General features: G+C 34.3%; 2 protein-coding genes across 3 annotated transcripts in view; one reads left to right on the top strand and one right to left on the bottom strand.

The window, feature by feature from the left end:
* LOC117273584 (UPF0057 membrane protein At4g30660-like) overlaps positions 1-18,574 on the top strand; it is a 148,424-nt gene that overhangs the window by 110,041 nt on the left and 19,809 nt on the right. The window lies entirely within an intron of this gene.
* Positions 1,979-15,515, bottom strand: LOC104120929 (uncharacterized). Of its 2 annotated transcripts, none has more exons than XM_009632801.4 (3): positions 15,219-15,515; positions 13,464-14,062; positions 1,979-2,841 (listed from the first exon to the last, which is right to left on the bottom strand). In XM_009632801.4, the coding sequence occupies exons 1-3, from the start codon at positions 15,334-15,336 to the stop codon at positions 2,155-2,157; spliced, it is 1,404 nt and encodes a 467-aa protein (XP_009631096.1). In that variant the 5' UTR covers positions 15,337-15,515; the 3' UTR covers positions 1,979-2,154. The 2 variants fall into 2 exon arrangements, with proteins under 2 accessions (XP_009631096.1, XP_009631101.1); XM_009632806.4 differs by having other exon boundaries at positions 13,464-14,056; positions 15,219-15,511.

The raw sequence follows: 18,574 nt of genomic DNA, 5'->3' as shown, positions 1-18,574 counted from the left end.
CCTCAATTGCTCGGTCATTTCATGCTCAAGTTTGTTAAATTGGTTATCGTTGGGGCCAAACACACATGATCGACAAGTTATAAAGTGGGAAATTTTCACAATTACTTAGGAATTTATAAAATATTTCATAATCTACAACTAATAATAGAATAACATATTCTACAATAAATGTATAAAAATATACCTACAAGTGCGCCAGATTTCCTATTAAAGGGGAATAACATATCCCATAATTAGCCCTTAAACATTCTCCATTTTGTTAATTATTTATGACAATTATAACAATATCTCATAACCATGTTGATACATCAAAAAAATCTCATGTCTCTCTAACTGTGCAAAATTAACCAATCAAATTAAGAATACCCAAAATTTTATTGGATACATTGAAGGAATCATTATCTAAAGAAAATATACAGTAATACATAGTGTGTGTGTGTGTATATACTAGTATATATTATACTAGTATAGTATATTTGTTAATAATATTTCTTCTTTTTTTCCAGTTCAATGTTTGATATACTATATATATATATATATATATATATATATATATATATATATATAAAATTAAATAAAATAAAATTTACAATAGCATATTATATACAATAATACATCATATAAAAACTTGGGGAAAGTAAAGACATTTTGCTGATGGAGAGATAAATAAAAAGCAAACTTGGGGGAAACAAATATAATGTATATATAATTAAATGTATACAATAAAATATATATATTATTAACATATACAATAACAATATAGTATATATAATATAAAATCATACATTGTCAAAAAAAACTTTGGGGAAAGCGAACACTTTCGGCTGCAAAATTCCCAAGCCTTGTATGGTTTGTCGAGGTTATAAGGGAGAAAAAAAATGAAAACCATCTATAATTTAAAACTGAAAAGGCATGTTTCTTTTGAGAGTGAATTTGATTTGATTGTATTAATGATTAATACAGGGATGGTTGAGATATTATAGGAGTCTAAAAAATTAGGTAACGTGTAACTGACCACTTAACAATTTGTTTGTGCCCGTGTCCCACGTTTAGGGGAGAAATTTTAGGAGTTTATGAACTTAGTAATCTAATTAAAAAGTTAAAAAATTGTAATAAAATGTATTTTGTGAAATTTTCTAAAAGCAGTTGTAACTTTAATAAATAAGCGTTAAAGAAGTTGTATTATGTATAAATTCCTCTTATAAAGTAATAGTGAATAAAGTATCATCTTATGAGTCCTTACTATCAACTATAAACTATTGTTAAAAATTTATTCAAGTGACATTTCCCTAAAAGAAAATTTAATTAACTAAAACTAATGTAGAACAATAAAAATAAGAAATTAAAGAAAACAAGCTTATAGACTAAATTCAATAAAAGAAAATATTCCAATAATATGGGTCAATGTCTCATAAGTTGCATTGCAATGACACCGATGTTCAAAAACATTGCAATCAATATTTAAAAATATTACACCCAATATTTATACCAAATCGTATATTTGCCATTTCGAACCAACTAACAATCTTCCATGAGATTATATTACTCAAGAAATTTTATTTCTTTGGTACCCTCTTGGAATGGACTTCCTATCCGCCAAAAGAGTGATATAACCATAAAGGGAAACATCTAATGAATAAACTATGGCCAAACTTTTGTTCAAGGAGAGAAAATTAGTAGGTGTTTGGACATAAGAATTGTGAAATTCCAAAAAAAATAATTAGAGAGAGTTGTGTTCGGACATGAATACAATCTGCAGCTATTTTTGAATTTTCGCGAGTGTTTTAAAGTTAAAAATTTTGAAAAATAGCTTTTTGAAAATTTTCAAATTTCGAATCAACTTCCAAGTGAAATTTAAAATTTTCATGGCAAAACGATGATACCGAAAAAAAGTGAAATTCTTTTAAAAAAAATGAATGTTTTTATAGCCTAACGGGCCCTTCAACTTTTCCGTAATATTTTTTCCAACCAAACGCCATTTCAAAAAGCTTTTCAATTTTAAACACCTCTTGCATAGTTCATCCATTTTTGCAAAAACTGAAACTTCTCTTAGATTAGTTAAGATTTCAAATAACAAGCTGCCACAGTTCACCTCACGATTCTTCTAACCTCTACATCTTAACATAAATCTGATTGTCCTGAACATGGCCGAACTCAGTTATCACCTGTGGTGAACGCTTCTTCTTGTTCTTTGGGGTTCACATCATCGGTCACTTCAGTTTTTTCGACATCTTTTGGTGTTTCATTAGCAACGCCGCGGTCATTGAGTTCCTGGAGCCGAGCCATATGCTTCTTCCCTGTCCTATGTGCCTCCATCGATTTCTCTGACAAAGCCCCTACTTTGCATGTTGCACACCAAAATTTGAACTTTTTCTTCTTAGTCTCCTTAGTTTTTTGCTTCTTTTCCTGAGCTGCATTTGCACCTTTTTCCAGGCCATCAGCATGGGATTGCGAAGATGGTGTGATGTTGTCCTTTGTACCTTCTTTCTCCGAACTCTCAAGACATGTTCCCTCCACTGATTTATTACCAGGCAAGAATTTAACTTTCGGTTTTATGTTGAGATTGTCGTCAACTTTTGGTTTCTTTGGGAAAAGACCGATACTATAGTTCTTCCCATTCCTCTGTGATATTAAAGCAGCCTCCTTGGACTTATGCTTCTTTCCTTGGAGGTGATCATTCAGACCACGCTCACTCGTCGCACTAACTTGGCAAAGTGCACAACTCCAGTCCTCTTTACCATTTTTCTTTGGAACATTGCCTGATGGAGGCTCACTGGTAACCTCCACTAGCGGTGAGATAGCTTTCCTTTTTGCTCCAGAGAGACATGTGTTAGGCTTACCCTGCAACAAAATGCTCAAAAGAAGTCCGTGAACAAGCACTGCTTGAATATTCACAACCTGATTAGTGGTGAACGGAACTGAAAGCCTATTCACAATTTTTCATAAAAATCTAGATAACTGATGAGAGCAACACTGGCTAATATACCAAATGCAAAGTGACGTTAGTTATTGCAAGATTTCAAACACACATTGGATATTAGCATAGTGTAAATGTTAGAACTTCTGCATTTTTTTTTATGATTCAAAATAATTTTACTAATTTCGCACCAAGCCAGTGTCAGGACACAACAAGAAAAGTACATCAAACTACCAGATAACGCAACCTACTATTAACCTAATATGTGCCCTGCTTTATCTAGAGATGCAAAGAGAGAGAAACCGCAAACCTCTGCCTTTTCCCTTATGGATTCCAATTGTTATTCACCTATGCCTCATTGTCAAACTCTCTCCTCAGGTCCAGTTAATCCATTTAATACACGGATTCCCCTTCTTCTTTGAAGTTCTCCGGCTTGTCAGTTAATGTAATGTATTGGTCCCCCAATCGCCAGCCATTACCTCCTCACAACTACCTCTCCTTCAATTTCACATTATGGGCTCTCAAAGATAACTGAACAGCTAAATCCTACAGCCCAACTCAGCTTCTCTACTGTAGGATATCAGATAATTTGCTTGATCTTTCTTTACTGTTCCACTTTTCATATCTCTTTATGCCTCTCGCCGTAGTTTATTGGAGATGCCGATCACTTCAAGTCCACTGAGTTCCTCCATCTCTATTCAGGTTCCCTAGCAATAAATAGGTTTTTGTTCTCCTTGCTAGCCCTTCTCTCCTTCTAATTTCTTTCTATTCTGATAAGCAGGGATAAGGCCTCATTCCTTCTTCTGATGACAGGGATAAGGGCATACCCATTGGTTGAGATGCCCAGGGATTTACCAAATTGATGAGTTTCTGGAGAGCCCATAACGATTTGTCAGAATCCCTCCTCCCTGTATCTTCAGCGCCATCATTTTCTATAGATAAAGGTTTGACGTCTTGCTTTATTTAATAGGGGTGTAATTTCCAAGCCTGATATAAGTTTCCTACTCTGTTAGTGTCACTATGCGCCAACCAATTGATGGAACTTTATCATAGAGTTCTTTACTCACCCTGGATTCACTCTTCAGACATGCCGTGCAAGTCCCTGCTTTGCGCTCAAACAAAGCATCAATTCCAACCCAGCACCTCCCACCCCCCTTTGTTTGGCGTACTTTATAATAGTCGAAGGGGCCTACTGTGGTATTATGCAACCTTGCAGTCGCAGGAGCTTCGGGACCTCCAACCTTTATTCTCATTCTCAGGTTAGATTCAACGACCGGTTTCAGCTTTCTTCCTTCATTCCAACCATTGTCAAATATGATATAAGTGTCTTTCTATCAGAATGCTCAAAATTTAGATCATGATTCCCAAGATGAGATTTCTTACGATTAATCCAACAGTAAGCAAATCGCAATTTTGAAGAGCAAATTTCATCACTAAACTAATAATAAATAATGACATATGGTTGAAATAGTTAATCCTCTGTAATTGTCTAAAATCACAGTTTGAACACGACTTTAATAGTTGAATCAAAATTTTGAAGTACAACTACTACTATTATGCATCAATCTCAAACGAGTTGGGGGTCGGTTATAAGAATTCTCACCAAACTTAATCTAAAATCATCTCAGGCCAATATTATACAAAATAAAAGTAAAGTATAAGAAGTTTACATTTTCTACTGCATAACGTATAAATCTCTCAAAAGGCTAAACCCCTCCTAGAAAGCATAGGATGTAAAGTAGAAGAGCTAACATGACTAAAACAAGACAGATGTGTTTTTATTAAAGCTGGCGACTGGGCCGTGCTGAGACCGAACCCGCGGGCTAAACGGACTAGGACTATTTGGCCCGCGATTGGTGGGTTCGTGAGCCGGTTTTACCATTTAGGACCAGGCCCGTTTGGCCCATCATGGGACCGGACCAAACGGGCCCAGCGGAATTTTGTTTTTAAAAAAAAGTCATTGGCTCTTCAAAAAATAGTCATTTAACCCCACCCCAAACTAATTTTTAACCCCAAACTTTTTATTATTACACTTTTTTCCTATTTTCTACTATAAATACCCCTCATTCTTTCATTTTTCTTACAAAATCATTATCAATCTATCAAAACCTCTCTCTAATTTTCTTCAATACTTGCTACAATTGTTTACTTTATCAAAAAAAAAAAATAGTGAGTTTACTATTGCTTACTTTATTCAAAGTCAAAAAATATTGAGGTTGTTAGAATTTGTGAAAAAATTGTGGAGTTGATGAATTGGAGTCTTCAACGATAATCAATTTTTAACAAGTTCGTCAATTCGGTAAACTCTTAATATATCATTTTTGTTTGTTTTATTTAGTTGTTATTACTTGATTAATTAAGATGTCTTCCTTAAGAAATATTTTTGGGCACGGTAAAAGTAAGAATAAGGAAAAATCTAAGACTGGCGAAACTAGTAGTACTGTTGTTCCTCCTCCCCGCCCCAGGCTCCCCGATCCAAACCCTGTAGCCGTCTTGCCTCTGCTATTCTTGATACCAATAATAGTTTATTACAATTTACCGACACTGAATTTTGCCATAATATTGCACCCGGTAATTTTTTAGACCATGAATTAATGAATACTCTCTACACTAATGATTATACTAATATTACTGAAAAAAAATGATGAGGAAATTAATTTTGATGAAACTCAACCGGACGATGATACACCCACTAGTCATGCTCCTGATGTTGACCCAACTAGTGATAACGCTACTAATCCTAATGATGACCTAACCGATACTCATGTTACTGCCCCTACTTTTTCTAGAGAACCTACCAAACGGGCGCAAACATCTGTTATTTGGCCATTTTTTACTCAACTAGTTGAAAAAAGTAAGGCTAAGTATAAAACTTGTGGACTAAAATTAGCTTTTAAATATGCACCAACGCGGCTGGGGACGGGAACTTTGGCTAGACACATAGCTAAACACCCTAATGATAACGCCAAATTTCTTCATATGAAAGTTCTGGCCGAGGGGAAAAGTGCACCTAGTCCTAGGTACTAGTTCAAATCAATTTCAACCGGTAATTAACACCATTACCGGTTGTATTTTATATTATGATCCAAGAAAAAATCGGGAAGAATTGGCAAAATTGGTAATTGTTATGTGCTTACCCTATAATTTTCCTTCTGACCTTGTGTTTGCGCATTACATTAGAAAAATTTATAATCCTACTTGTAAAGATTTTCCTCGCACAACCGTAAAAAGCGATATTTATAAATATAAGCATAAATATGAACAATTTTTGCGCTACTTATTTACTCATACAAATTGTCGTGTTGCTATTACAACTGATATTGGTAGAAGTCACAACGACTGTGGTTACCTTACTGCTACATGTCATTGGATTGATGAGGATTGCATAATGCAAAAGCGCATAATTGTTTCACGGCACACAGGGCAGTTTATTGCTAGCACAATTACGGATATTTGCAGATATTTTTGCATTAGTGATAAAATAATGTCGGTTTCAATGGATAATGCTACTAATAACACAAATGATATAGACTTGCTTACCACTACGCTAAATCCTGCATGTAGTAACATTTTTCATGTTAGATGTATTTGTCATATTTATTATTTAATTGTGGGTGATGGTATGAGAATTTTAAATATTCAAATTTAAAAGGTTAAAATGGCTCTTAACTGGCTTTTTCATTCTAACCGTAGAAGTAGACTTGGAGAATATTTTAGAAGGTGCGATGATTGTGGCCTAAGAGAAAGAAAAGTTGCTAAACCTTATTCAACTAGATGGAAATACATGTATGAAAGTTTGGTATTTGCATATGACTATAGAAACCTATAAGTTCAGCGTTTAATGCACATGTAAGTGATGATGACGATTACCTTACGAATTGGGATTGGGCTAATGTTAAAATGCTTGTTGATTTTTTAGAAAAATATCATATTGCTACAAAAGAATTTTCAGGACAATATTATCCTCTACTATTTCTAACTGATTGGTTTATATTGCAGAACTTGCAAATTTGTTGGCTTATTTTTCACAGGATGGGAAAATTTATCAACTTGTTATTGATTCTATGAGAAGAAAGTTTAAAAAATATTTTTTCTCTATTCCCGCTATTTATGGTGTTACTAATATGTTAAATCCTTGTATGAAATTAGGAGGTCCTCAATTTTGGTATAAAACTGTTTATAAGGGTTTAGCACTTGAAAATGGTGAGGAGCCTAAACTTCCAGAAGCAATAGCCTCAATTAGAACAAACGCTGAAACTATTTATAATGCTTATCAAGTTGCATTAAATCATGCTAGACCAAATGTTTCAACTCCTTCTTCTGATTCTCAATCTTCTAAAAGAATTGCGGGAGAAGAAGATATAGTGTTTGGGCAGGGTTTAGGGTTATTTTAGTTCTAGTAGTAATGATTTTTCACAGCTAAATGAGCTTGAAGTTTATTTGTCGCAGAGGCTCGAGGAAGTGAATCCCGACGTAACCTTTGATATTTTGCAATGGTGGAAGGACAAACAAAACACTTTCCGGTTCTTTCAAGGATGGCCCGAGACATTTTAACTATTCAAGCTTCAACAATGACATCGGAGAGCGCTTTCAGTCAAGCAAAACTTCAAATCGGTGATCATAGACAGTCTATGAGGGATAGCTTGGATAAATCAGTACTTTCAGAGATTGGATTCGTTCAGAAAGAAAAAAATTTGGACTTGCTGAATCACAACCAGAGATAGACGAAGCTTATGAAGAAATGCTAGCTGAACTTGCTGGGGATGCTGCTTCGTCCGACAATGGAAGCGACGATGAACAAGTTACTTTTCCGCTTCCACTAATGGAACTTCCTCCGAACCTTGAAGGACTTATTAAGTTTGTAAGAGATAGCTAAGGAAATTAATTGCAAGTTTTTAGAATATATTAAATATTATAATTGCAAATTTGTTTCCATCACAATAACTTGCAAATTAGGAGTTTAAATTTGCATTCAAAAATTAATATGTAGCTTGTATTTTTGGCACTTTTTGATTAGTTCCTTTTGCTTCTCAATGGTGGTATTAGCACCTTGTCGTGCTCATTCCATAGGGGGGAGGAAGACTAAGAAAGATGTCGCTATATTTTTTATTGCTATAATAAAATTATAAAGGATTGCTTTGAATGTTCTTTTACAATATTTGTCTCTAAATTTCAATTCAAAAATTAGTATGTCAAACTTGTATGCAATTTGCAAGTCAAACGGTCCCAACGGCTATTTTTGAAAAATTAGCCATTGGACCAATGGCCATAATCTGAAAACTTGCAAATTAGGAATTTAAATTTGAATTCAAATATTAGGTTACAATTCTATAATAAAATTACAAGGCATTGCCTTAGGTGCATTTTTAACATCTTTTTGTCTCTAAGTTGTATTAAATTAAAAATAAATATATATATATATATATATAGTCGTTGGGCCCATTTAGCCCGGGACCATGAGCTAGTGGGCCCGGTCCCAGGCTCGTTCCTACAAAAAGCACGTTTAGCCTGGGACCGTTTGAACCGTTTATTTAGGGACCATGCCCGCGGCCCGCGAGACCGGCTCTTTTGCGGCCCGGCCCACTTGTCGGTCATGAAGCAAATATACATATCTGTGCTAGCAACAAAATGCCATGTGTGTCGTGAAGCAATTATGCACTTTTGCATTATCCAATCCTCATCAATCCAATGACATGTAACAGTAAGGTAATCACAGTCGTTGTTACTACTATCAATATCAGTTGTAATAGCAACACGACAATTTACATGAGTAAATAAGTAGTACAAATATTGTTCATATTCATGCATATATTTATAAATATCGCTCTTTACGGTTGTGCGAGGAAAACCTTTATAAGTAGGATTATAAATTTTTCTAAAGTAAGGCACAAACGCAGGATCAGAAGGAAAACTATAGGGTAAGCATATAACAGTTACCAATTTTGTCAATTCTTCCCGATTTTTTCTTGGATCATAATATAAAATACCACCGGTAACAGTGTTTAGCTATGTGTCTAGCCAAAGTTCCCATCCCCGACCGCATTGGTGCATATTTAAAAGCTAACTCTAGACCACAAGTTTTACACTTGGCCTTACTTTTTTCAACTAATTGAGTAAAAATGGCCAAACAACATATGTTTTCGTCCGTTTGGTAGGTTCTCTAGAAAAAGTAGGGGCAGTAACGGGAGTATCAGTTGAGTCATCATTAGGATTAACAGCGATATCACTAGTTGGGTCAACATCAGGAGCATGACTAGTGGGTGTATCATCGTTCGGTTGAGTTTCATCAAAATCAATTTCCTCATCATCTTTTTCATTAATAGTAGTACAATCATTAGTGTAGAGAGCATTCATTAATTCATGGTTTAAAAAATCATCGGGTGCAATATTATGGCAAAATTCAGTGTCGGTAATTGTAATAAACTATTATCTGTATCAAGAATAACAGGTGCAGGACGGCTACGGGGTTTGGATCGGGGAGCCTGGGGCGGGATTAAGGAAGACATCTTAATTAATCAAGTAATAGCAACTAAATTAAACAAACAAAACTATAATATTAAGACTTAAGAGTTGGAACGAGTTAACCGAATTGACGACAACTTGTTAAAAATTGATTATCGTTAAAGACTTGAAGACTCCGATTCTCCAACTTCACAATTCTTTCACAAATTCTAACAACCTCAATATTTTTTGACTATTTTTTTGAATAAAGTAAGCAATAGCAGCAAACTCACAATTTTTTCACTATTATTTTTTTGATTAAATAAACAATTGTAGCAAGTATTGAAGAAAATTAGAAAAAAATTTTGATAGATTGGTATTGATTTTATAAGAAAAATGAAAGAATAAGGGGATATTTATAGTAGAAAATAGAGAAAGAATGTAATAATAAAAAGTTTGGGGTTAAATATTAGTTGGGGGTTAAATGGCTATTTTTTGAAGAGCCAACGACTCTTTTTTTAAAAAAAACCGTTGGGCCCTTTTGGCCCGCCATGGGATTTGAAGAGCCAACGACTTTTTTTTTTTAAAATTCCGTTGGGCCCTTTTGGCCCGCCATGGGACCGGTCCCATGGCGGACCGGTCCCATGGTGGGCCAAACGGCCCCGGTCTAAACGGTCCTAAATGGTAAAACCGACCCACAAGATCGGCACGAACCCACCAATCGCGGGCCAAACAGTCCCAGCCCATTTAGTCCGGTTAGCCCGCGGGTGCAGGCCGGTCCCGGCTGCCAGCCTTAGCTACAACGTGTTAATCAAGCCAACTCACTCAATAGTACTATATTAATCCAAAAAGTTAGTTAAAAGATATTAAATGGACCAACTCTTAAACCTCACTAATCACTTATTCAACTGAGATGAATTAATGCAGCATCTCTTCACTCTAACCTTAACCCATAGACAACGATAAATATTAAATGTACCATCTTCTAGCCCTTAAACTTAGACTAGAAACTTATTTACCACACATTTTCTCCAAATCAAGCCTCTCCAATATGGATTCCCATGGTTTCACCTGCATGCCTTCTTAATTACTCTCACTAAATCCATTCCAAGTGGACATCTCATTTCACAAGTTCTCTACTTCTACAAAATTCTCATGCTTGTAAATTAATATGATGAACACATGCTCGCAATTGCCCGCCTTTACTAGAACTTGATTGCACCATGTCCTAACGGCTAACACAAACCTAAAGCTTAGTCAATCACTTATTTACTAAAGATTTAAAATGCATTTTCCTAATATTAAATCCATGGCAATCAATTGTCTACTACAGATTAAGTTATTCTCACAATGTCCTATCGTTAATTATATCGAATTTTCAATGCGCTCAGAGTCACGAGACAAATAAGAAGTAATCAACGTCGTTATCTTGGTTTTCTTTTCTTATTAGTAATTAACTATTTTGTTAATACATGTCTATTTAAGATGTTAAATGAAACAGTTTTCATCTAATATTTAAAAGGTAGTTCTCATATCGTGCATGCTATCACTTTTCCAAAAACTTAAATTGACCAAATCTACCAACATAACGATTTTGACTTGGAAAACTGATAGCATGCATGATATGGGAATTATATTCTAAATATTAAACAAAAATTGTTTCATTAAATGTCTTAAATAGACATGTATGTTGTATTAAAGAAACAGTTAATAATAAGAAAAAAAGCCAAGACAATGATATTGATTGCTTCTTATTTGTATCGTGACTCAAAGCGAACTGAAAATTTAATATAATAATGCATACTAGTGAAACATATCATCTTAAAATAAAAAATAGTTTTAATAATATTGTACATTTGTACAATTTCTACGACAAAACTTAAATGACCAAATTGTCCCTCAGAAACAAAGCTATATAAAAAGTAGTTCAACATTTTCAGCAAAGCTTATTGCTTATTCCTTTAGTTTTCACTCTTTCTTTAATATAATTGTATAAAATCAACGATTTTTTGTTTTTTACCTAATCCATAACGTCGAAGATAAAAGCTGATCTTTGTTTACAAAAATACAACAAAATATCATTTCTAAACCAAAAAACATTATAAACTTAATAAATTGCAAAATAAGTATAATTGCTTTCTTCTTGGAAAGTTAATAGCATGTAGGAACTATCTAATAACATTATTATATGTCTAGCCAATATAATGACATTGATTGTCTAGTCATAACTATCTAATGGCATTAATTATTGCTCAAGTTACAGGGTTGCTTCCAAAATTGCTCCACTGTAAGTTTCTTTCGTCATTTTTAATCACTATATTTTCTTATTTGATATTGACAGAACCTAAGTCAGATAATTACTTTACAGAAGAAAAAAAATCATTTCAGTTTATCCCTTTGGGTTTGCGAACTGTTGCCATGTCAACCTAAGGTTCACCCCTTTAATCCTCTTAGGTCTATCCTCACCATAACCTAACCGACACGTTTCAGACTTTGAGAGATGTTTTTACTCGACTTAAAGTGGAAGCGTGGCATATTCGTCACATTGTTGAGAGGACGAGAAGGGAAACCCAATAAGAGAATAGGAGAATCAACAGGATTCTCACAGCACTCCTCCTTGGTAGAGTTTGTGGAAGACTACATAGTCTTTTAGGAAAATAATAACTTTATGTTACCTTAGCTTTATAAAATCTTTAAAGTTGAGCTCTAAATTAAAAAAGGACCAGCAATTCTAAGTTGAGATGATAGATGCAAAGACCAAAAGCTTCTCCTAAAACAGAATACAAAACTAGGTTACCACAATCTGTCCTGAAGATTCAACAATAACAACATCCCCATTGTTATCCCACAAGTGGGGTCTGGGAGTCCTGAAGATTCACCAAGGTCATTTAGATTATTCCAGCCACATTGTGAGGGTTTAGAGTGGGTGATAATACTACAGTATGCTTTTGGGGACATAAATAGAAATAGGAGAGCTTGATGGGATAGAGAAGGGATTACCCTTATTATGTTTTGGTGCACCCATGAGATTCCTTTAAGCATAGAAGTCTGGGTGTCTTTTGTCGAGAACCATATTTGGTTGTGAGGTTCTCTATTTTTGCATACTTCTTGTATACGGGCATTTAGGCTCTTCATTAATGAAATTTTTGTTACTTGATTTTAAAAAAAAGATTATTCCAGCCACATGCCAATAAAGATTCAAGGAAAATTCTATTACAGTTATAAGCAAGGACATCTATTGTACATTTTACACCACTATCAGGTGAATAGAGTTGATCTACTTCCTCATTCTTGCTAGAAGAGATTGCCATGTTTGAGGCACACCAAGGACCCTATTAAGACTCTACCGCAGAAAAAAGGAGTAAGCATGCAAGGAAAAGGGAAATTTAAGGACACACACACACACACACACACACAGAGAGAGAGAGAGAGAGAGAGACCAAAAATCAATGAGAGAATGGACGTAAAGATAATGTACAAGTACATGAACACAGTCCTAAGCTTAGCTGCAATCGGCAGGATTGGATTGGTCTAGAGACCCTTAAGTTATTTACAAACCATTATGTTAGTTACAAACCGGTATTAAAGCATAAAGATGGATTTTATGTATTGACTGAATTTAGCAATGTATCTTGAATTGTTTTTTATCAAGAGCAATGCATCTTGAATTGTATACAGAATAAACAGTGCTATCTAACTACTCCCACCACTCAAGAGAGAGAGAGAAAAACAAAAGATTAAGGAAAACATTACCAATTATAATAAGTGTACAAGGGATATCAAAACTGTGCAGTAGGGACATCTTTTTTCACATCTTCGACTAATTTCAAATAACATCTGAATCCATCAACACTTTAATTTACGTTTTATGCATGTACAAGATTATGTTTCTTCTGACGTGAAATAGCATACAGGTTGCAAGCCGCACAAGAAGAGATACTGCGTTAATGCTGAAACTAGATTCCAGGTAGACTAAAAATCCCTCAAATAGAAACACATCAAATAACACAAAGCAATAGATCAGAAAATCACATATACCCTCAAATTCAGGAAAGAATATGAAATACGAACATATGCAGGATGAACAAGAAGAACAGAAACTGACCAGCAAGATGATCCTGTCTTTCTCTTTGCTAGGCTCCAAAGAGGGCTGCAATTCAGAAAGCATTCGCTCCACACTATGGGATACAGGCTTCAAAGCAGAAACCTTTGGTTCCACACTTCGTTGCTGAAAAGGAATCTCTGAAATCCGCTCCTCAAATGGTACTATATCGAGTCTCCTGATCTCATTTCTTGCACCCAGTCCAGAGACTGATATTTCCTTTCCCATCCTCCCCTCAAGTGATCTTGCGATTCTCTCCTCTGTGCACCCTGCATCACTCTGTTGCTTCAAGAATGGAAGCGTCGGTGAAAAACTCATTACAGGTGAAGGAAAAGGAGAAAATCCTTCTCCACTCAGCTTTGCTAGTTGTCTTTCCATCAAGAGCTCTCTTCTTACTTCATACTCCAACATGCGTCTTCGAGCCATCTCTTCTGCAATAATCTCCTCTCTAATACGCTCCTTCTCAATTTCTCTCATAATTGCCTCACGCATAATGGTGGGATTCTCAATCTCTCTCCTCATTGCCTCATGCAAATTGGTGGGTTGGTGTTGGAAATGATCAAGTGCGTTTCCAGAATGAGGCGCCATGTAGCCAGCTGAAACTTGTGATAAACATCACAAAGAGCAATATTTTAGTCTCAATGAACAATGAACAAACATAAATTGTACAATGCAGGAGCATTCAGCCAATAGAAGTCAGAGAGCAATGAAAAGGCCAAACTTAGAAATTTATCTCTAGTAAGTAACTACACTTCATCCGCTTCAATTCTGTTTTGGTTAATGCAGACAGACAATTCCAGGACTTTAGACGATTCAAAAGTCGATATATCTCTTAAATGAACTTCACAAAGGCTAAGACTGATACTTTAGGAGAGTCATACTTGTTAGGAAATAGTAAAGAAGAAACAAGATTATGGAATAAAGAAAAAGGGCATTCGGTGTGTGAAAACACTTTCAGAAACGAGTGATTTCTGACTTTTAGGGATAGCAAATAATACTCTTCTTTGGATACAACAAGCATTTTACCAATAATCCAAACGCAACTGCTTTGAAAATGGAACAATGTCAAGAACGTAAAAAAAAAAAATCTTTGATGGTTTTATTGTTTCCAAAAAAGTTGAAACCTTTCAAAACAGATCATTTCCTTCCACTAATTAATTGTCCAAATTAAAATTTTCCAAAAATAAAATAAATTTTTTAATGTAACACTTAAGACATATTACTCACACATTTGAGATTTCTGAATCCAGCACATATCACCAACTTTCCTGAAAATCACCCTCTTTACTTAATAAACTATTTGCACTTTATTAGAGTAACTAAACTATACAACAATACTAACGTTAAAAGTTGCAACCAGACCATAAGTCACAGGTCCAAGCCACAAAAACAGCCTCTTGTAGAATGCAAAGTAAAGATTGCATACCCAACAACGTGGGCCCGTTCTCGGACCCGAGCGTAGCAGGCTGCCGTTTATATACAACAATACTTACGGTAAAAGTTGGAAGTCACGAGTTCAAGCCACTGAAACAGCCTCTAGTACAATGCAAGGTAAGACCCGATACTTAGTGCACCGGGCTGCTATTTTTATAAAGCAGTACACTTTACCGAATCCTTAATTAACTACAATCTCTCTAAATATAGCTAACAGCAAACACAAATAAAACCGAAATTTCCCTTCCCGTTACTATAAAAACAGATCATTGAACAGAAAAAAAAATTAAAAAAATAGAGAAAATGCAGAGAAAAGGAACAGACCACGAATGGCTTGTTGAGTGAAGTAAGTGAGAGTTGAAGACTGATGCTGCTGTCTATAAGGAGGAGGTTGGTGTTGTTGTGGTAATGATTCATCTACCGATTTATACTTATAATCCATACCAAAAATTTACTTCAAAATCGGCAAACAAATAGTCGCAATTTTTGTAATATTACATATAATGCAGCAAAAAACAGAGATTTTGAGAGAGAAACTGTAGGGTTTTGTAAGAATTGAATGTGAAATAATGGAGGAAAGAGGGATAGGTAAAAAGGGAAAGTTTTGGGGCGTAAATTGACGATTACTTTTTGTAAGCGAAACGGTACTTTATGAAGCGAGGGGGGTACGAGAAGAAAGTTATTCGTAACACTTTTCACTTTAAGAAATTTAAATGTTTTAAAATTTTAATTATGTATTTGGACATACAAAAAAAACAAGGCCAAATAGGTATAGGGCCCCTTAAATTTGGCTCCAGTTTTTATTTTGACAATTTAACTTAGCGTTTTTCCTATTGAACACTTTAATATTATATAAAGTAGATCTATTGAACACTTTACTCATAACGAGTAAAAACAATAAGGTGCGTGTAATTCACACATGAATGACTGAGCAAAATGACAAATAAGAGGGAGACACGTGGCATTTGGGCCCAAATAGTCAAAAAGAAGTTTTGAAAACAAAAAAGATTTATTTTATACATAAATTCCCCCAACAATTCCATCGTCTTCTCCGCATTTCCCCATCGGTTCTATTGCCTCCCACCAATAGCCGCCATGGACACTATCTTCTCCAGTTAAACCGAGAAGCAAAATGATCATACTATTAATCTCATATTCCAAGCATTCAAACATGGCGTCTGAAGAATCCTAAATCTAATCTATTGAACGAATCTCAAGAGGAAGAAGACAGCAATTAAGGTAAAATTTTTCCAAAAAAGAAGTCACAAAGCTCGAGCCAAAAACGCCACCATCAAGAGGCGACTGCAGCTGCCGCCACCATTGCTCTCTTTGTTGTCTCGGGCTTCACGGTGCAGTTCATTTTGACTGTCTCAGGTCATTTGCTCACAATTTAACTAATGAATTTTACGGTGCAGTTTATTTTTTCATTAAAACTACTGAAATGAGCATTTAATCTGTAGTCGTCACTGCTGAATTTTACAGTATTTTCGTGGCGTGAAGGAGTTTTCTGGTCAGTGTGAGGAAATGATGGTGGGGATGGTGGCTCGGAGAGAAGGAGGAAGAAGAATGTAAAACTATATTTTTCTTAAATAAAACAAAAGAAAAAATATATATGATTTTGGTATTACTTCACGCGTCTAAAGAGAGGTGAGACACCCTCTTTTTGCCACATCATCAGACGTGTTCAATAGGCATAATTTATATGACGTTAAAGTGTTTAATAGGTACAAGCTTTAGTTAAGGTGTTAAAATGAAAACTGAAGCCAAGTTTAAGGGGCTGTCTAGGTATTTGGCCAAAAAAAAATTAGTCTGATGCATAAGATATTTCATATTCACCTAGGATTTGAAAAAGATCACACCTCAAAGGATTTTATATAGATGGCCTATCCGAATGCAAGCATAATTGCTTCCACGACTCGAATTTGTGATCTATAGATTACACTCAAATAACTTACCCTTAATCTTTTAATTTTTTGAAATAAAATTTATATATTTAAAACTTACATAAAAATACTATAAGTAACATTAATTATTAATAATTTAAAATATTTAAAAATAAAATGAAAAAATTACAGTCAAAGTAAATTCATTTGGCTCTCAATATCCGAGCGCACAAGACGGAGGAAGTAATACTAATAGAGCCCGTTTGGATTGGCTTAAAAAAAGTGACTTTTCAGCAGAATAGCTTTAAGATAAAAAGCAATAAGTTGAGGTTGCCGAGCTTCTTGCTTTAGGCTTGTTTTAAGCAGTTTTTAACTTATTTTAAGCACTTTTTGACTTTGTCAAATACTGAAAAAAATTAAAAAAAAAACTTAAAAGTTGATTTGACTATTTAGAAGTCAATCCAAACATCCTCTAAATTTGCTTTTGAACGATGATTTTAAGAATTGTAAAAGAAAATCGGAATCCTAAAAAGAAAAGGAAAAGAAAAATGGGGACCTTTTTTGACTAGTGTATGTACCAAAGATTTACCAAACTGGGAAAATCTATCTATCTGATTCAGAAAGGGTAAACACTTACTAAATTTATCTTTTTTTCCTTGTTAAGGAATGAATAACTGGGGCCAAACAAAGTTGGAAAGGGAATATATATAAGCTGCTTAGCTAAGTTTTTGGAAGGTTGAAATTCGTTTTTTTCCTGAAAATTTTACTTATTTTGGAAATTTAAGGTATTTAGTTATAAAGAAATACTTATGATATTGACTAATACTAGTAAAGTTGCTTTTCTAGATAATTGTACGTCTTAGAAAAGCAGAAGCATAAATTATCTTTATCTTATTTCTTTATTGATTTCAAATTAGAAATCGGTTTATTCAAATGTTATTTCCTTTTCCTTGTTCACCATAATTTTTTCTCTATTATCTCTGCACTTCTTTCTTTCCCGCAAATCTCATCAAATTTTGGACAAAAATTGAAACATTTTAATTAAGTAAAATTGAAAAACTTATGGCATGTTTGGCCAAGCTTTTTGGGGGGGCCAAAAGTGCTTTCCAAAAACATTTTTGGCAAAAAAATTGATGTGTTTGGCCAAACTTTTGGAAAGGAAAAAAATACTTTTGAGGAGAAGCAGAAGCAGTTTTTGAGAAATATAAAAAAAATAGTTTCTCTCCAAAAGCACTTTTCTGAGAACCACTTTTGAGAAAAATACACTTAGAAACAGTTTTCAAAAGCTTAGACAAACACTAATTAATGCTCAAAAGTACTTTTTAAATTAATTAGTCAAACTGATTCTCACCAAAAGCATTTTTTTAAAAAGTACTTTTGAGAAAAAAACTTCTCAAAATAAGCTAATTTTAGAAGCTTGGCCAAATCGGCTATTAATCGAAGTCTCTAATGATAAATAATTTAAAAATCTTTTTAAATGATAATTGCAAAGTAAAAGATGTACATGTCCTTTTTGGTAATTAAATGTCTAAATTTTTTTATATTTTTTTAAATTAGTCAAACATAAAATAACTCTTCTTTTATATATTTTTTAGTGAAAACCTTTCACACGTCTTTCCACAAGTACTTTTTCACTTATGTCAAGAGCTCCTCCTTCTCATCATATTTATCATATTTTTATATTTCCAAAACTTTTTTTATTTCCAATAATCCTCTTAATATTTCTGTCACTCTTTAGTCTTCTCTAGACTTTTTATCAGGAGTAACCTTTTTCCTTTCCAAAAAATTATTTTTCAC

Source organism: Nicotiana tomentosiformis, chromosome 11 (assembly GCF_000390325.3).
Source record: "Nicotiana tomentosiformis chromosome 11, ASM39032v3, whole genome shotgun sequence".
In the NCBI taxonomy this organism is placed as follows: domain Eukaryota; kingdom Viridiplantae; phylum Streptophyta; class Magnoliopsida; order Solanales; family Solanaceae; genus Nicotiana; species Nicotiana tomentosiformis.
Note: the sequence above shows the minus strand (reverse complement) of the source record. Positions and strands in the feature narration are given on the sequence as shown.